The sequence below is a fragment of the Perca flavescens genome, chromosome 2 (genome assembly GCF_004354835.1).
Source record: "Perca flavescens isolate YP-PL-M2 chromosome 2, PFLA_1.0, whole genome shotgun sequence".
NCBI classification, from domain to species: domain Eukaryota; kingdom Metazoa; phylum Chordata; class Actinopteri; order Perciformes; family Percidae; genus Perca; species Perca flavescens.
Window position 1 is genome coordinate 29490269 of NC_041332.1, and position 20588 is coordinate 29510856.

At 40.4% G+C, this 20588-nt stretch overlaps 1 protein-coding gene across 6 annotated transcripts in view; it reads left to right on the plus strand.

The window, feature by feature from the left end:
- dclk2a (doublecortin-like kinase 2a) overlaps window positions 1-20588 on the plus strand; it is a 53258-nt gene that overhangs the window by 20769 nt on the left and 11901 nt on the right. For 3 of the 6 annotated variants that reach the window (XR_003693908.1, XM_028593443.1, XM_028593464.1), the window contains exons 3-8: window positions 11292-11421; window positions 14198-14296; window positions 14824-14874; window positions 17880-17974; window positions 19736-19823; window positions 20215-20323. Coding sequence is in view for 5 of the 6 variants with exons in the window: in XM_028593443.1 (XP_028449244.1) it covers window positions 11292-11421; window positions 14198-14296; window positions 14824-14874; window positions 17880-17974; window positions 19736-19823; window positions 20215-20323 (572 nt within the window). In the remaining variant the exon portion in view is untranslated. The remainder of the gene's footprint in view (window positions 1-11291; window positions 11422-14197; window positions 14297-14823; window positions 14875-17879; window positions 17975-19735; window positions 19824-20214; window positions 20324-20588) is intronic. The other 3 variants (XM_028593455.1, XM_028593449.1, XM_028593477.1) reach the window with 3 other exon arrangements.

A 20588-nucleotide genomic window follows, 5' to 3' on the forward strand; every position in this document is an offset into this window, starting at 1 on the left:
GTGTGAAACATTTAAGTACCAAATACAGTAGAAGTACTCATAGCAGTGGTAAGATAAAAATACTTACTATTAGGGCTGCACGATATTGCAAGACGTGCACGGTAAATGCTACAAGTTTTTTGCTGCTTGATACACAAGGAAAACTTGCACAGTTCTCATGTTCTATGACTAATGTTACCGGCCGACCCTTTCCCTTTTAAGACAGGCGGCCATGTAGGCAATGTGTGTATGTGATGGGGTTTGTAATGGGAAGTGAGGCTCTCTCCTATATGTGTGTGTGTAGAGAAGGACCGTAAGCGGCATGTGTTACAGTCACAGTGAAGCTACAGTAGTCATTGTTTAGTGTTGCAACGTTCTCACGTCGTCTCCCGACTATTCTTCACCACAGAGTTGCCAGACTAAAAGCTACCAGCCAGGCTAAAGCTAATTGATTTAGCCTAAAGAAACAGGGGGTCTGTCCCAACTATGGTTCGGAGCCGGAAGACGCCGACGTTGGAAACGTAACACTGATCTACAAGACAAGTCTATGTCTGATATGATGTGATTGACACCGACTTAAGGGTTCCTGGAGTGCAGATGCACTCCCCTACAAAATCACTCTAGTAATTCTAGAATGATTTATTATTTCCAAATAGAGCTATTCAAGTCATCTCGTAAAAATTCCAGTATTTTCTCATAATCACAATATATATTGCAGGAAAAAAGAATATTGCAATGTCAGTTTATTTCCAATGTCGTGCAGCCCTACTTACTATAGTGAATTCAGCCCCAGAGGAAGAGCAAATCTTAGATTACCAACATGTCAGAAAGATAACAGCCAGCTAGTTCATGGTGCATAGTTTGCTGGGTTTTGGGGGCATACACGGGAGGGAGGTGGCTGTTGGTTAGCGTGACACTGATGCACTGTGGCATGATTTCACATGACACGCTTCTAATGATGATGGCCTCCTGGCCCCAATACTCTAAATCAACCCAGTCTTACAGTGTTGACAGTACATGTGTTAACCGGGATGTGCTGCTTTGCTGTCTTGTGCCAAAAGTTAAAGGGTTTACATTCATTAAGGTGTCTGAATTTTGCCCACCCCTTTTTATTGTATTGATCGGGATGATGTCTTGTCATTTGCAGGACGGTGAAACGTGCTGGCAGTTACAGATTAGTAAAACTGTCTCCCTCTTTGACTAGCTACGGTCACATAAAGGTTCCATCTGATTGTCAGGCATGGGCCAAATCTGGATTAAACACCCCCATTCAGGTCAACAGCCATGAAATTTGCATGCCCACCTATTGTTCTGTGCTGTCATTAGCATACAGCACCATCTGACACGAGTGCAATGACACCGTCCAAACAGGAATATTCTCTGAATTATTTATGCTGAATTCGTAGTAGTAGTAGTAGTAGTAGTAGTAGTAGTAGTAGTAGTAGTAGTAGTAGTAGTAGTAGTAGTAGTAGTGTCTAAATTAACTTTTTTAACCTTCACAGTTATAGACTAAATCAGTGCAAGTAAAAAAGATGAAGCCTTGGCGTAACATTGTTGCTATCTGGGCTTTGGAGATAAAATCCTACAAATCTAGAACCCCTCTTTCTTGTGTCTTGTCCTAGCAGATGGCTCACACACACACACACACACACACTTCATTCATTGTATTTATAAAGCAAAAGTGCCTGACCTAGGTTTCACAAGTGCTGGCATGATACCCTGCATTGACGAACAGGAAAACAAAAAGCCGGCAGACGACAGAGAGCAGGGGTGTCGGCGGGGGCATGGGGCTGTCCGCCGAGCAAAACGTGTGGCGGCCACAGACAGGGAGGGCATCCATTGTGTGCTGTGTGATCTCAACTACTTGTTTTGTTTTGTTTGTCCCAGCCTGGCCCTCACCCATTCTTTGCAGTAGGCCTTTCACTCTCCCAACAAGAGAGTTGACATCATGATATTCAAACCCCAGCCCACACACTATTGTTTGTCTACTTGAGTTTAATCATTCAAGCAAGCCCACTTTGCCTCAGCAAGTTTTGGCAGATTGATGTGATGAATGTTTTTGTACAGGGCAGATCAGGAGCTGTGTGTCTAAGTGATCCTGACAACTGTAGCACGTCTCTGATACTGATGGTGGAGTTTAATGTGCACATCAAACAGTGTCTGTCCTTTCAGTTGTCTTGGGATGGAAGTCCTGAGTTAGGACCGTTTATGTTGGACATTTTTTATTCTTTTTATATTATTATTTATTTATTTGAATTCTGCAAACATGCAATGCTAGTAATAATGTGGATCTTTGGAGACTTCCGCTACTAACTACAATATTATATTTTGACCATTTATTGCCTAGCAGCCACTTTAAGTGCATTAATATTTTGGTTTGTAATTGGAGAATTATGTTAATTGGCAACACAACCCAACATGTTATGCATCTCTTGTGGATCTCTTAGCACCTCAGCAAATCTGCAATCTCACTTTCTAAATGAGCAGGTTATCTACTGAGACTCATTTGGGCTAAACGTTGTGTGCATGTTTTTCTTTGTACTTCCACTCCCTTTCTTCATTCCTACTTGCACAGCTGAGCTCCATTTGAGTATCAGTTGAGTACATTCAGACAGCCTGAGGTTATGTACAGTAATGTCTCTCTTTATGTGTGTGAATATGACTTGGAGGAGAGAGAGACAGACAGCTGTGAAATGTGTGAGCCAGTGGCTGATGTGAGGCGACTGCAAATTGGTTTACAAATGTAGGGAAACTGCCAATTTGAAGATGTGCTTCTTTTGTTCTGAAGTGCTTTTGCCCTCAGTATCTCCAGATGAAGTGTCCCTCATGAATTAATAAAATCCTGTTCATGAAAACCCCAGGGAAACATGCTTGTTTATGATGTTTCTTCTTCAGTGCCTTCACTGAACAGTATTTTGTTGGTTCTTTTACATATGTGGTTGCTGTTGAATGTTTTAGAGATTAAAAGCAACTTGAATTTGAAGTATTTTACTACCTAATGTTTAATGCAGCTAATGTAGTGAATCCAGAGCAGCAAGTTAATGATGGTCTTAAATTTCTCATTGCTCATTTTTGTGCCTCCACCTTGTCTTGGCTGTTACACGTGCCTGAGATTTACCACTGTAATCCAAAGGAATTAAACAGTCTCGGCCTCTGTCTGAGTTCAAACAGAGTTAATAATCTGGTTGGCTTTAGTTTAAGCATCGCCCTGGCAAAACTTATTAGGCATCTAGCTATCTGCATGTTCTCAAGTAAGTAACCGTTTAAGTGAGAGGTAAAGCTTGTGTAAAAATGCTAGTTTACCTTGAAATGTTCTTTTCCTTTGTTGTGACTGCAGAAGTGCTGTGTAGGCTGACCTTCCCAAAAGCAAGAGGCAGAGATTTCAATCTTTCGGTCTCTTTTTTTTTTTTTTTTTTTTTTTTTTTTTTTATCTTTCTTTCTTTCAGGACTCCACCTACTTTATTTGCCTCTTGCTCATTTGGCTCAGGGTAAGGAGCAGCAATGAGGGGTTTGGACGTAAATAGGGTTGATGGTACCAAATGATTACTGTGATCACTGCCATCACAAGGAGAGCCTTTACTTTCCTGTGTGTCTTGTTCAGCCATTTACGGCCTCTCCACTGCCCTAAATTCTTACCACCTCTTGTTGTGTGACATTTGTTTTTTGGATGACCCTCCAAAATGATTAGGAGAAAAAGGATGACCCTCCCCAAAAATGTATTTTACTGATTTGCACTTAGCAAAGATGTACAGATTCCCATTGTTTTTTTTATAGCCATGACATATGTGACTAAACCTCTTCATTCTCATCCAATAAATCGCACTCCTCTGTTATGGTGTGGTGGTCATTTCAGTAGATTTACTCCCTGACATTGTTGTGGAAACACAATAAGCATGGAAACTAAATGCATACTTCCTGCGTTACTTCAAATACTAAGTTACTCATCTAGTAAACTAGTAGTCACATGAAATAAAACAATAAAACATTGAGCCCACTCAACAAAGCACACTGGGTAATTCAACATTGGTTGCTATGGACTCGTCACTAGGCTTCCTCAGTCATTGTATATTTTAGCATAGGTAAAGCTGCTGAACATTATCTAAAACTCCATTTCTCAGACGAGCATCAATTTTGGAGCTGGCATGATACACCTCCTTCCTTCTCAAATCCCTTGAAAAGGCTGTCGTTTGCACAATTTCACAAATAATCACCGGGACCGAAAGGATATACCTCCCGTCTCATGCCTTCCTGGCTGCCGGCTGGTGTTATCCGCGACGTGAGTTTTGGCTTTTCAAAATAAAAGCTTGCATCTGGTCAGCTATGTTTTCGTACGGTGTTTTGGATGTTTTTTAACTAAACAGTACGGCAATCATGCTAATGAATAAAATAGTGTTTTCAGCAGATGTTTGGGAAATCCCACGGTCTCTAAGCTACAGGTCTGGCTGATTTAACAGGGAGGAACCCATCTGCCAGCGATAGGGGCCGAGACTGAGAGAGCTACATGGAGCTACGTGGATAAATACGTACCAAACAAGCCACTTTCAAATGTTGCTCTTCTCATGAATACAAAAGTTGGGTGACCCTCCCCCATAGACAAAAAAATTTGGATGACCCTCCCATCAACAAAGAATAAAAACACATGACCCTCCCCTATTTTCCTCCGGTGGTCCATTCCATACATACCGAACGGTCCCTTATTTCTAAGTATCTTGAAACCTTGTTTTCTTCCAACTCACATCATTTTTTTGGGGGGTATTCTTGTGTTCAATACACAGATTCCTTTTGATACTTTCATATGCACACACACTTGAAGCCCTTGGCCTGTATTTCCACTGTTGCCAAGCTTAGCAGGGCAGAAAGTACAGCAGGCAAGACTGAGGACATAGACTGATGGTGAGAGTAAGAGAAGGTCAGACATACGAGAGGAGGGGGGTTGTCGCATCTCGGAGGGCAAACTTCAGTTTAGCCTCAAGACACGTCACCCAGCCAATCCAGAACACTGCAAACAGTTCACTTCACTGATTGGCCAAGACAAGGCCTAGCAGGACAGTGCTGGCAATGGAGTGCCATTGGCTGTTTATCCTGGCAGTGGTTGACAAGAGCAAGGAGAAACATGGACAATCCAGTCTGACATTCATACACTCCTTTACGTCTTTGCTCCAAATAATCTGCTGCAGAGATTTTATTATGTTTAAGGAAAACCCTTATACTTTGGCTTTATAAAATTGTATCCAACATACACATTTCTACGAGGTGCAGGCTACACAAATGTAAAATGCAAGAGATGCTGTTGTTGGTTTTGGCAATAAGAAAGTAGAACAGCAGGAGACTGGGGTGGTGGAGGGAGAAATCAATCTATACAGCCAGTACAGCAGCGAGTAGCTGGAGGGGTCCAATCATAATCAACAGTGGTGACACTATGAGTGAGTGAGAGCAGATGATTAAGACCACCTTATCATCGTCATGAATGGGATTGGTGAATGCGACAGGTGATTAGCTGATGTCAATCAATTGCGTGCGCCTTATTGTACCTGTAACCACACATTACATTACTAACATTAATGTCACGGTGCACTGACCCACTCTCTACATCACTGCAGCTAACTGAAAAGTTAGACCTCTGGAGGTCAGCAAAAACAAGATTTTCAGTTTCTGTTCAGCTGTGCTTTTAAGCAATGCTTTGTTTTTTCCTATACTGATGTTTATTTTGCCTAACACATGTTATTCCTGGTAAATAGCGGTACTATATATAAAGTGTTACGTTAATGTAATATATTCTTCACCGATAAGACTTTCATTCTTATCCCACATACTTTACCTTATAAGTTCAGAAAATAATAAGTGAATGTCAAAAACAACAAAAACACATTTGTTTAAATAATTTATTCTGTATTCATTTTAGACAGAAAACTGTAAATAGTGCATGATGTAGGTTAAAACACTTTTTAACACAACACAGTTTAACAGACTATCATTTAACAAATTTCTCAACCCCGTGACCTCCTTTTAATTCTTGCGTTTTTAAACCTGATACAGGCACCATTTGTCTCCATTTCCCTGTATTCCCCTGGGCATCACAGGCTAGCTGAAAAGTACTTTATCACAGGCCACAGCACTGCTAGCCTTGCAGAGAGAGGTGAAAGTAAATGAGAATACAGTCAGGGGCCTTCTTGACAAAACAATATAATTTTGCAGCCCAGAGTTCCTTTTCTTCTCAATAAGCCTTTTGCCTAAGGTGTTGCTGTCACAAGCATGTCCTGGGGCAACAGCAAGATAACTGGGCCTGTAAGAGCATGGATTCAAATTGGAATTAAAATAAATAGGTGCGATATGTTTTGTTATGTGCCAAAGTCAAAATGCACAGCCTTGTGGCCACTTAGCTCGGTTGGTAGAGCAGCCGCACATAAATAGAGGTTTATTCCTCGATGCTGAAGGTCCAGGGTTCGAGTCTGACCTGTGATGGTTTTCTTGCGTGTCTTGCCCCTCTCTCTCCCCTTTCATGTCTGAGCTGTCCATTAAAGGCAGGAATGTAAGTGCAACAGTGGCAAGGAAAAACTCCCTTTTAGGAAGAAACCTCAGATAGACCCAGGCTCTTGGTAGGCGGTGTCTGACAGTGCCGGTTGGGGGTGTGATGAACAGTGGCAATAATAGTCACAATAAAGATAATTACTAGAAGTAGTTGTTGTAATAGTTCATGGTGTCGTAGAGCACAGCAGGGCGTAACAGGGTGTGGCAGGGCGTTGGCCGGACATAGCAAGTCGAAGCTGGGCATTGCAGAGCGTAGCAGGGTGTAATAGGGCACAGCAGGGCGTAGAGCAGGACCATGGCGACAGCTGCCACCATGATGTAGGTGCCATCATGATCCAAGGAAACCTGCTGGGCGGAAAAAGAACATAAGGACTCCGGGGAATAAGCTCCCCGGAGCTAGGTTATAAATATAAAGCTGCAACCAGCTGAGATGGTTAGCTTAGCACAAAGACTGGAAACATTAGGTGGAAACTAGCTAGCCCTGGATCTTTCTGTTACAAAATCTGCCTACCTGCACCCCCGAAGCTCACTAAGTATCACTTTATATCTCGATTGTTTAATCCATTAAAAAAGGGAGTGTAAAAACGGCAATTCAAGATTTTATAGGGTGTTATTTTTTCTCCCTAAGCTGTTGCCAGGCAACCAGGGAATACTCTAGGAAGTTACAGTGCCTTGCTATGAAATGGCCTCCCATATAACCTCTTGTAAAATGAATAATTGTCCTTTTTACACTTACTGTTTTGTCTGGATTAAGCAAACAATAGATAACATGTTAACTAGTGAGCTTCAGAGATGCAGGTAGAGATTATGGCAGGTAGGATACAGTTGGACACAGCCAGGCTAGCTGTTTTAACCTTGTTTCCGGTCTTTGTGCTAAACTAATCTAAACTCCGCTAACTGGCTGCTGGTTGTAGTGCTTTATTTAACAGACAAATATGAGAATAGTATACATCTTCACATCTAAATCTTTGCCAGAAAGCAAATAAGCGTATTTCGCAAAATGTTGAACTATTCCCTTGAGCTGTCGTCTGACTGCAGATGTCACCAATGTCAGTGGTTTCCCTGCCAGGGGACAGTGCTCACTTCAGCAGTCCTCTGTGTGGCTGTTTCGCATTGTCCTCAAACAAATGACCAGCATGCTCCACGCCAACGCAGCCCGCTGAGTGGATGGAAAAACCAGGAAAGTGTTAACATTGATCATGTCTGCACACCAGAGGAAGCAGTGTGGGGATTAAGGTCAGAGATCAATGAGAAATATTATCTAATATCAGCTTGTAATAGTCTCTCACTATCATAGCTTGCACAACACCAGAGTCCATTTTTGACATACATCGGACTATCCCTGTGGGCTGTTGCTATGGTGATTCTAACACCTGTGCCCTGACTGTTTGGTGTGGCGATCAGCTGCCAAGTTCCAGAGTGAGAGCTCCTCGAAAGAATGGCATTCACTCCAGCTATGTCAAACCTTTGATTATTTGCCACAGCTCATGGACACATATTGCATAGACACTTCTCTTCTACTTTAACTGATTCTTTTTATTTGTTGCCATTTAACAAGGTCATAATTTTGCCTAAAGAATTAGACAAAAGGGGCATATGAGGGCCATGAAATACAGATATTGATTATTTATGAGCATGTCATGGATACTGCATCCTGTTTCATTTTTAATGATGTTGTGTGAATGTAGGACATGCAGAAGTGTCATGTGAAGTGTCTTATTTATTGTTAATGAATGTGTACTAAGGCCTATTGATGTAATGATGTCTTACTCCTACTTCGCTTCTGTCTCTTTTTCTCTCAGCCTCCAACTCTTTTTTTAAACTGTGGATTGTTTGTGCTCTGTAGTCATTTAGCTTTTCCGGACCACCAGTTCTTCTGATACCCTACACACACACACACACACACACACACACACACACACACACACACACGTTTTTCCCCCACTGTTTCAGCCCCCAATCTCCCCTAGAGGATCCATCTGCCCACAATCTTATGCCATCTCATGCTCCTCCTTACTCTTGTTTCAAGTGTGTGTACAGTACAGTACATATGCCTGGCAGTGTGTGGGTGCATTTATGTGTGGTGGGGGGTGGGATAATGAACAGATATTTTCCTCCTTTGTCTTCCTACTTGTCCACCTACAGCAACAGAGGGATAATCTGCTGTGTGTGGGCACAGCTCACTATAGTTTAAGTAACTCCTGTTTCTGTCTCCAGGGGTGGTTGGTGGGTGTAAAAGGAAAAGTGCTCTGAGCTGCAGAGAAAATGACGATTACAGTGTGAGAAAGAATAGAAAAAGCAAGACAAATTACCGTGCGACACAAAAGCCAACTGTACAGTACTGCTTTCCATTAACTTTGCAGTATTCTGGATGTTAGGGTGTTTTGACTTCATCCTGTTAACATGATGAGGTCAAAACACCCTAACAGCACTGTTGTGCTCTGTCTCTTTGTGCTGTGCTGTTCACTCAAACACATACAGAGTCACAAACTCACAACCTCATCTCACATGAGCACAAAGTGAAGCAGTTATTTCCCATCCAAAAAATACAGTGGTCACACGTGTACAGCTAAAAATGTTGAGTAGAGTGAGTGAAAGCCAGTTGAGTAGAATCAGTGATGGTAGGAACACTGGTGAACCAAACTCCACCATCCATGTCTTAGAAAAAAGAAGAAAGCTGTTGCTGTATTTGTTCACAAATGATTTACTATGAAATAAATGAAGGGATTTTGGGAAGCCACTTCCTTTAGTATTCACAATAACTGAATGCACCCTGAAGTAGTGGTAAAAAGTTACTAATTTACTACTAAGTACTGTACCCAAGTACAGTTCTGAGGTACTTGCACTGTGCTTGTATATAGTCGCTGTCCGGTTGTATGGACCTTGTATGTCCTTATCCGATACAGTTACTTTCAGAGGTGTCAAAAGTATTCACATTCATTACTCAAGTAGAAGTATAGATACTAGGGTTTGAAAAGACTTTTGTAGAAGTTGAAGTATCAACTCAAGCTTTTTACTTAAGTAAAAGTGTAAAAGTACTGGTTTCAAAACTACTTAAAGTATAAAAGTAAAAGTAATGTAAGGCAGAGATCTTCAACAGGGGGTCCTCAGAGTCATTGCAGGGGGGCCTCCAAATTATTGTACATTTTTGAGTCTTTAAAAAAAATAAAAATAAAATGCCTTAACATAATTCCAACATGTTATTAGCAAATATAAATTCCCACTGATGATAGGCTTACTGACCTATAGGTAAGGTAGTCACTAAGATATCAGCCCACAGATACAGTTAATCCTAGATTTACTGTTCCACATATGTAACATTAAAATATGATTTATAAAATCATGCCAACAATTAATATTTTAATAGCTTATGAAAAAAAGGTATGTAAGAAGGCTTTAGGTTACCCTAACAGTTATTGTAGGCCCAGTTTAATATGCAACTTAATTTCATACAACATGTAGGGGGTCCCTGCTACATCTCACTTTAAGTTAAGGGGTCCTTGGATTAAAAAACGTTCAAGACCCCTGATATAAGGGGGGGAATGCCATTAAGGACTACAGCTTAACTCTAAAACTCGGGGACAAAATCCTATGACTATAATAATGTTACAGTATATTAAAATCATGAAAAAGGTGACACGTAGGCTACATCTCTTCTGTGTTTTTCAGACAACGGCAGCTACAGTCTGGTGTCAGACTCCTCTCCAGTGAAATATAGACACACTTTTACACCGTTTAGCTCTCAGCATTTTATCATGTTTACTCCATCTTCTAGCTAACGCTAGGCTAACCTGCTTCCAACTGTAGTGTTGACTAGCGTCCCGTGCGGCGATGTTCAGTTCCCTCTAACGTCCGTTTTCGGAGCATCGCGCAGGCACCTAAGGCACCGAAATCCGTGTTGCTATTCGGTCCGGTAGATAACGGTCGTTAAGGCACCGATGGCGTATTAGCACCGGGTCTGTACAGGTGTTATGGATCGCGTACAAACCAATAGGGTGTCGGAATAGCTATGTTTATACTTCTCATCCAACCACAATCAAATTCACTCTCTCCGGATGGAGCGATTTGGATAGGGTTTTTTTGTGTGTGTGTTTTTTTGAACGATGACGGACGAGCTGGAATGAAAACAAGCCAAACTGAAATATGAGTAACGAGGCTATTTTTAAAATGTAGGGAGTAGAAAGTACAGATAATTGCGTGAAAATGTAAGGAGTAGAAGTAAAAAGTATGCTGTAAAATAATTACTCCAGTAAAGTATAGATACCCAAAATTTCTACTTAAGTAAGGTAACGAAGTATTTGTACTTCGTTACTTGACACCTCTGGTTACTTTTCAGGAAATGAAAAAAGCCTCATTTGAAAACATTTTATTGAGCTATTTACCCCAGACGAAGTCAGACGAAATTGCCTTGTCATGGTTTCGCCACTTCAAAGATGGAGGCAGGGTGGAGTTACAAGATTTTAATCGCAGGCTTATTTTAATACTTTTCATTGGTTAAATATTTGTACAACCTACAGACATATGTAAAGGGTGACAAATAGCATTGATTTATGGAAAAAAATAAAAATTATGAAATATGGAGATACAAAGCTACTACAGAAGAGAACTATTGAGAAGCCAGTAAGAAGGCTTTTTAAGGCTAATTTCTTCTTTTTTTTTTTCATCTGTGAAAACTCCACAAACTGCCTCTGAATATCAAAACAAGTAAATTAGGATTATACCCTTCTAAATGCTCTTCATCTGTTTCATCTCTCCTTTGTTCTTTCTTACCCTTCCTTCTCCAGATTATCTGCCTGCAGGACTTCTTCGGGGATGATGATGTGTTTATAGCGTGTGGCCCGGAGAAGCACCGCTATGCTCAGGACGACTTTGTTTTGGATCACAGTGGTAAGGCTTCCACAGCCTTTATTACTGGTAGGCTTGACTAATACTAACCAAACGTGTGTGTGTGTTTGTGTGTGTGTGTGTGTGTGTGTGTGTGTGTGTGTGTGTGTGTGTGTGTGTGTGTGTGTGTGTGTGTGTGTGTGTGTGTGTGTGTGTGTGTGTGTGTGTGTGTGTGTGTGTGTGTGTGTGTGTGTGTGTGTGTGTGTGTGTGTGTGTACTGTTCTGTGCATTACATAGAGTGTGTTATGCACATCCTCTGTTGGGTATCACCCCTCCATCTTGTAGAAAAGACACTGAAAGTTTGATAGCACGCAGGCAGGATATGACCTCTTTAAACCAGCAGATCCATTCAATGTCAAAGCTATGTAGAACTTTAACCAACACTGGACAATCTCTCAGGAAGGAAAAGGGAGTTTATTATAGTAACAGTCCAAAGTATTGGCATCCTGTTTAATTTTTTTGTTGTTTTGTTAGGTTAGCGAAAAACAGCGAGGGATGTCCTCCTTAGAACGGTTACTGAGGATCAGTGATGTTGCATTGGTTGTATTCAGAGTTAGTTCGGAGCTCTCGTCCTACTTGCACTCCGGTGCTCCACTTTTAAGAATTAGGTCTTTGAAGGAACAAAAAAGGCACACTGTAACTCTCTGCTGAAGGTACAGTAGCTGCTCTTCCTTTTGCAAAATGGGTCCAGTACACACTCTACTGTTAAAACAAGAGAAGAAAAAAATATGTGGAAAATGGCTTGCGCAAATAGACAATGCAGAAAAGCACACAAATGAATAAAAATGAGAAGAAATTAAAACTGATAGGATCTTTTCTCAGCATTGACCCTTTTTAATTAGAGATTAATATCCTCACTTCAGGGGTTGTGTTAAAAAAAGATTTGGTTTGTTGGGGTTTCATATGTACACCATACAAGGAAGTGTATCATATTGAGAGCCCCTTTCAATCAGTCTGTAAAATATACAGTATATCTGGTGATAATCGCATGGGGACCACATCAAAATGCACTGTGGGTGTGCTTTTGTGGGCGTGTTTTTTTTTTTTATGTGTGTGTCCTTACATTATAGCTTTCACTGCCCCAAACCTCATTAACACAACCCTGACAAGTTTACCACATGCTTCACAACATCTGCTCTTGTACTGCACACAGTTACACAAACCAGATGTGGCATGCAGCAAACACAATAAAAACAAAAGCTTGTAATTTTCTTTTCATGTGTTCATGGTGTGCAGTGATCATTTAAGCCTAATTGATGTAGTCCAGAGGAAAACAAGCTGTTGTACCGGTAATTGCTTTGCTCTGGCAATAAAAGACATCAGTGATTTGTACCAAATGTTGTTGTGAGGATCTATTTTATATTTTTATTATATTTTATTATTTTTAAATAATGACTGTGAATGCAATAATTTTCTGCTAACTTGTCTAAACAATGTACAGTAGGTGTTTAGGTGTAGTGGCTCTTTACCAGACAGGATATTCCATCCTTAGATCAGTTACATATCAGTTGAAATTCCACATTATCAACAAATGAATGTCAATTAGAGTTATGTAATGGTAATCACATTAAAAGTAATTCTCAGAGCATGACTGGCTTTTTATAGCACATATGTGTTTTATTTTTCTAGCCAGTTCTAGGCTACATTACATTACATTTTTGTTAGGTCAAAATTAGGGCTTAGTATCAAACCTCTGTTTTTGGTAATGGCATTTTCTAGTATTACATTATCTAATTTTGAAAGTTTCCTGGTCATATATGTACTATTATTTAGTTATTCTTTAATCAGATTGTTATCCATTTGAATTGTTTCTTGTACAGCTGCTTGTTTAAACATTTAACATTGCAGAAGTTTAGCTTCTTTTTGTAAAATAAAAAAGAAATTATAGAAGGTTATGATATCCAAGTATAGTTTTAATATCAGTATAGAAAAGTCATAGCCTGACAAGCCAGACCTACATCAAGGAGTCTGGGAACTCACCTTTGGCAGGGCTCAATCTGAGGGGCGGGATAAACTGTTGTCTTTCAAATTCCCTCTGCATAGGATAGCACTACAACCAGGCAGAGCAACGAAGAAGGTAGTGGAGCTAATTGATAGATTCAACTTTTGCTGTATCCGGTCGGCAAAACTCTGAACACATCTTCCTTTTTTAAGAATGACTTTAGTGGCGTTCTTTGTTATTTACTCAAAGAAAAGCTTAACTCCAAGTCTTCCAGAGTCGCGGCCAAAGCTGATTTGAAAGACCGCTGTTCGCCAGCAGCAGCAGCAGCCATAAGCCCGCCCACCGACTCTATACACAATGTGATTGGCCTGACCAGAGTTTGGTTTTTCCAGCTCGCAAGCCAACGGAGAGCTGCTAGACTTACCCTGGCTGCAAATTACATTTCCTGTTGCTAGGGTGCATCTAGATTTCTAGGCTAGGAAAGCCAGGTATCAGCAGAATACAGTATCCAAAAAAAGTATTGCTTTGGTATTGGTACCGATAACTTAAATGATTCCCAAAATCACAGTGTTAAAATGTTGATATAGCTTAGCCCTAATTGGAACCCAATATCTAGTAATTCCTTTGTTCTTCTGTGCTCTTTAATCTATTTTCTTGGCTGCTTCTCTGTTCCCATAATCAAGTGTGACCAGCATTCATGAAATCATGCTGCACCAATAACATTTCCAGGGTCATATCCCTGGTACAGCAGCTTGTTGGGCATAATTCTGCTACATTAACTCTGACTGAGAAGAAATAACAGGCTTGTTTATAGGGAAAGGTCAATATATGCGGTAGTGACCCTGAGCGTGTTGTCTCCCCCAGAATGCAGAGTGCTAAAGACGTCGCACTGCCGCCCTGCTACTCCGAACAGGACAGCTAAAAGCCCTGGACCTTCACGACGCAGCAAGTCCCCTGGTGCAGGTGAGACACATGACATGTGCACACATAGAAGTCTGTATTAACCCTGTTAAATTAAGAGATATCCCTGCATAGAACATACAAACTTGTAAGTACACAATCTGAAATGTCAAATCTTGCAAATTATTACATTATATGTGTAAAAGTATGTTTCAGCAATCTAAAAAAATAAATAAATCCCTTTTTATCTGATGCCAAAGTAACACTGTAAGGTCATTTCTGGTTGACGGGTTGAGTAATAGCATTTTTTTTTTAGCAGCCTCATTCTGAACCCTCAGTTGTGACAGAATGACTTAGCAATTTGTATGGTGCATTGAGAGATGGTGACATTCTGCTGAGTAAGTAGTGTTCTACAAGCCATTACGTCAGTTTAAAGGAGAGGTATTTGACTGGCTGGTTTGGAGTGGCTGCAGTCTTAGTTTAGCCTTGGAAGTTTAAACACTTTCAAAGTCTATTGTAATGTGATTATATCTAATCATATATCTACCTTAGTGTTCTTTATTTTGTTGTTTTTGCCTCGGACACTGCAGCAAGGCTACCGGTCCACCTCTCCACCAGTCAGTCTCCCATCAAATCCCCAGGTGAGGCTCGTGATGGTGTCACACACAGTTTGCTTTATCAAACACCTGCCATGTCAATTGAGTAAAACAAGCTTCTCACAGCTTTCGGGTTCTCTTGTTCTATTGTGAGTACAGTCTAACTCTGGTTGCCACTAAAACATTGTCAGTCCATGGGTAGGTTAGTCTGTCAGTCCAACATGTGAAATATATTGAAAACTTAATTGCACATTTTTGCTGAGACACATGTTCCCCAGATCGGAAATTGTGTTAGTTAACCAGACTTTCTTTTTGTAGCCCTACGCTTCAGCTGTCTAACTGTTCTTCTTGACAGGAAACCTCTAAAACTAATGACGAATGAAGTGCAATTTGAGATTAATGTCAAGATTAAATACTTTAATATGCCATGTTTACAAACTAGATGTTAGCATGTCAACTTGTTAGCATGTCACCTTGATGTCACCTTGCTAACATGCTAAAAGTTACACGCTAATTTGAAACAGCCCATACTAAACATTAGCTTGTTAACATGCTAACTCCAGGCACTGCATATTAACTGGTCAAAGTTGTTCATATGAGGACGTTCAGAATGTAATTATGAGCAGCCAAATGGGGAAAACCTTTTGCCTCAGCCTTCTGCTTGTAAATTGAAGTCAGAGGTAGGCTAACAGGAGTTTTTGACGGCTACAATATCTTCCACTTGCTGTAAAGAACTGTCACCAAAGAATCAATTACTGGCGGTTACATCTAAATCATCCACACAGATTTGCATCTATTTGGGTCTTTGGCACTTTGTATGTAATCGTGCCTGCCGGATTCCGGCGAAAACGTCTAGGTGTGAACATGCCATAGGAATAGTCCATCAGTTGATTATGTATTCTGGTATTTGTGCCAGTTTTTGTCTTGCCTGTCTGTGTGGTTGAAGGTGAAGTACAGTGTGAACCACAAACTCTTAAAGATCTCAATTCCTTCATTATATAATAACCTTTTCTTTTGGCTTTATTTCCTTCTTTCTTTCTCTCACTCCCTCTGGCCCAGACTAGACTTCTGGATGTCATGTATTATACACATCTATCTAATTTAAAAAGCCAGCTGCTGGAGAATCCACTGATTCAAAGCCACGAACTGATTAGACTCACTCTTCAGCTGTGTTAATTAAATCCTGTTCTCACTGAACAGTTAAATTCACATGGCTCTTCATCTGTAGCAGCTGAGGTGCTCAAAAGTTAAACTGTTTAAAACATGAAAAGCTAATGCCATGTTTGAGATTTCCTTAGATAGTGCTTCAAAAGCTCCTTTTACAAAATAAGTAACAAAATAAATACCCAGAGGAAAGTTAAGTGAGAAAAAAACCTCTTAATCATTGTACAATGAAACAAAAACTCTGAAACAGTCACAGTCTGTAGGCAGTCTGAAATATTTTTCTCAGCTCAGCTGCGTTTTTGCAGATGAAGAGACTTTGTTAAAGAAGGTTGTGGTGTTATATCATAACGCTCAGTCCACAGAGAAATACACACAGCTCAGAGAAAGCCTTTAAGTGAGCCATCAGGACTTCCAGACAATTGTTTAAATGAGACTAAACTTTATATAGGTAGAAACTGCTGCTACAGTCCTGTTACAGTCATTCCCTGGCTGCATTGAATTTGCACAGATGCGGAAGACCCGGAAATGCTGACCTGTCAGAGCACACTGGGATTTTTCTGGAGGGGGGCTTAAAGAGACAGGCGCTAAAGTGAAGCTATTCTGACAGAGGGTGAATACAGGTATATTTAGACGGACAGTATGAGAATTTTTTTTAAATTTTAAATTAAAGCATGTAAACATGTTCTAGTAGAAACCCAAAATACAAGTATGAACCTGAAAATGAGCATAATATGGGACCTTTAAATTTTGACGCATTATGTCTCTGTGTTTGTGCCAGAAACCAAGAGAGAGAGAGGCAGAAATAGGTTCTTCTTGAGAGAATGAATCACTCAAACAATAAAAGCTCTCATCCCCTGTGCTTCTTGTGTTTTACACTAAACTATATTATGGATAGATGGAAGATAAGATAAAATAGAACTTTATTACTGCTGAAGGAAATTCTGGTGCCATAGTTTGCTCAAAGATTACAACATACATACAGAATATACATACATGCATTAGAATAAAAACAATAACAATAGAGTAATAAATGTAAATTGTATAAGAAGTTATGTTTACACCAGTGCCTTATCATGGATAATGGATAATTTAGTAAATAAGTAAGCTAAAAAATGAAAGTAATATTGTTTTAATATTATGTTAAGTTCATTAATATTGCGTTATTTACATCAAACTGAACCATATCAAATGAGGCATACATTCATTCAGTTTAACAATTGGCAAGAAAAGTAACAGCAGTTTAGACTTATAGATGTAGCCTGCTGATGTGCGCCATCTACAGGCAATGAAAGTAATACCGTAGATTTTGCAGGTGTGACGCTGTAAGCAATGAGTGTTAGAACTGCAGAGTTTGCTTGTCTGTAGCTGCTGTTGGTTTTTATGTGGACGTGATGTGTTTGTTGTGTAGGTTATTATCATAGTTATGCAGTTTAACAGATGGCAAAAATGTCAAATGTGAAACTGCAAGCACGCAAAAGAAACCAGCAGCTTTTGAAAAAGAAATTCAGTTGTAACACCAGTTCCCTGCTCTCCAAGCTCTCCCTTGTGGAGAATCTGCAACCTGCTAAACATGAATGTGTGAGTCTGTGAGTAAGTTACAGCCAGTTCCATTAGGCGCTTCACATCTAACAAAAACACTACCCATTAGGATTTTTTCCATCTGCTAGTAGTCTCTCCTGGATGCATTGTTGAAGATTACATAGAAATACCATAGGCTACCTGGTATTGGAAAGAAAGGCACGTTCAAACAAGCTGAGTCACTGGCAAGCAGTTTTATGCAGATACACATTTACCACTTAAAGATAACAATTGTACAATTGTACTCACAATCATAATGACTCTTTCCCTTGCCGCTGTTTGTCTCATTCCTGTTTTTCTCCACACAGTAAACGGTGTCTCAAGCAGCCAGATCTCAACTCCAAAGTCCACCAAGTCCTCCACTCCATCTCCCACCAGCCCCCGACCCATCCCCTGTTTTAAGGTAAGACGGTATAACATTTCCATGTGTGTTTCCCGGACGGCACATACTGTACATAGACACCCATAACTTGCAGCTGCACTCAAAACATATTATCTGTCCAGTACAATATATGGTTTTTAAAGCATATACTGTAGGCAAGCAGGATTGGTAATCAATCACATACACATGACGGAGCAAAATAAATATTTAACAGACACGAACAGAGACTTGGAAATTGCTAAGAAGTACTGTTGTACAGTAAACTGTAAGGAATTGGACACCATTTATATGTTTTCATTTCTTATTGCAATTAACCTCACCTGCGTCCACACAAAACCTATATTAAAGGCCTGACTTGACCTTGTTTATGGTTATGTTTGCTAGCTTGCAGTCTTCTTTCCTTGCAACTTTTCTTGGCACATTACTGCCACCTCTCTTTCAGTGGAATGGTGTAAAATTCTGGGCAGGAATGTGTATTGTGTCACCTGTGTGCTTTTGCACACGTGGGAGATACGAACAAAATGGGTACCCACTCATCAAACACCAGTCCATACTGCTACTTGTGGTCAAAAACTCCACAGGTTACGGTACCTTTTAAGTCTAGGGTAAGTCAAATCATCAAGTAACTGACTGACAGCCATATATGACCAACAGTATAATGTAAAGCTCATGTTGCCCATGCTTCAGCTCTATGATGCATTTTTGGTAGAGTTAGAGATATTAATCTGATTTATTGCTGGATTCTTCTGTAAGCTGTGTGTTAGTCCCAAACTCCAGAGTTTTCTAACTGCTGTAGCCAGCTGGCAAACATTATCCAGAGTGCCACTATTCCTCTCTAAGCCCAGTCAAAGACTTATCCATCCACATTCATTTGGCAGGATACTAGATTTTTATGATTTACTGACGGCTTTAAAATTCACTGGCAAAGAGGCAAAGTAACACTTTTTGAAAAAATTAAATGAGGAAGCACAAGGATGTCAGTGACATAGTTGCTCACTCTGAAAGTGGTCAGTCAAACTAAAGCCCCCTAGAGAAGTTATTTATTAGAGAAAAAAGCTTTTTTATGTATCCAGTTGTTAAGAGACCTTGAAGGTGTTTCTTTTCTGCTTTGGTCTAGAGGGCTACCCTTTTAGACTAAATAATACATCCTTACTGTATGGAAGGTAATGTGCATTATGGTGCAGTAAAGTAGAGAACATGACATGTCTTATTTTAATGCTGCATTTATGGCTGACATTTAAAAAATATAACCATAACATGTTGAAATTGCCACTGCTGTGCTCTGCAGAAATGACGCTCTTAAGAAATGAATCATTCATTTGGAGCCATAACGGTTTTATGTGCAGTGATGAGAAGTAGATAATGGAGGAGGTGATCTATTTCAGTACATTTTGAAGGGCAAGTTTAATTTAGACCTCGTTCACTATTTAAATAATAAATAAATCTATAAATGCTTTTTAGAACATGTCACCATACTGTATAGCCACAGGTAGTTTTTCTAGTTAAAAAAGTTTTATTTTTATGAATGGACAATAATTGAGCAGTATAATGTTCGTAATGTATAAGTAGTCTCATTTTGATGTCATCTGAAACCTTTTGATGCTACAAAATGCCATCAGTCAGAGCCACAAAAAAAGACCCACCAATAATAAACCATCTATGTTTTATCCATGTCCACAAGTTTTGTGGGTGCTTTGAAAGCCTAAGGTTGCCATAGTGATTTGTCTATGGGTTTAGTTGTGGGCGCTCATCTCTATTTTTGTTTCTTTTTGCATCCTGCAGATCCCTCCGTCACATCACATCTCGTCCTCAAATGTAAATGGCTCGTTGAACAACCACCAGGAGCAAACTAACCAACTGAGTCCAGAGGGTACGTCCTCTCCTCTCCTCTCCTCTCCTCTCCTCTCCTCTCCTCTCCTCTCCTCTCCTCTCCTCTCCTCTCCTCTCCTCTCCTCTCCTCTCCTCTCCTCTAGTCCTTGTGTGTTTTATAACAGTGAAATATCCCAGTGCAGTGTGAGCAGATAGACAGTGTGTCTGTCTCTGTCTGCCTGCCTGCCTGTCTGTCGACATATTTTTGCTGCTCAGTTCACTAATTGCCACAGGAGGACTTGTACAGATTGCTTTGCGTCTTGGTGTTGTTTTGTTGCACAGCGTGTGGTCTCTTGATTCAGTCTGAGAACTGCTTGAGTTTCTGCCTGAGCTCCCTTAGTTTAAATAGCAAGGCTTATCTGTTGCCTGTTGTAACCCCTGTCTCTCTTCAGCAGTTAATGGTAACCGCTACCTGCCTGCCTCCACCATCTTGGAAAAATACAAGGTTGGCAAGGTCATCGGAGATGGCAACTTTGCTGTAGTCAAAGAGTGTGTGGAGAGGTGGGTGAAGCACATTCAGTCACGCTGCAAATGTTTAATGCACAGCTGGCAGCCGTCTGCAGTGATCGCACTGCAGGGTGCTGTGTTGTGCAGCTTAATAGGAAGTGCATCATGGGAGATAACTGCTCCATCAGGATTTTTAAGCCCTGATGACAGGCATTGTGGAGACAGAAATATCCCGTGGATTAAACGAAGCGGTAAATTCACTTCATTAGCCTTTTAATCTCTGAGTCAACACACACTGCCCTGGCAGACAGGGGAGATG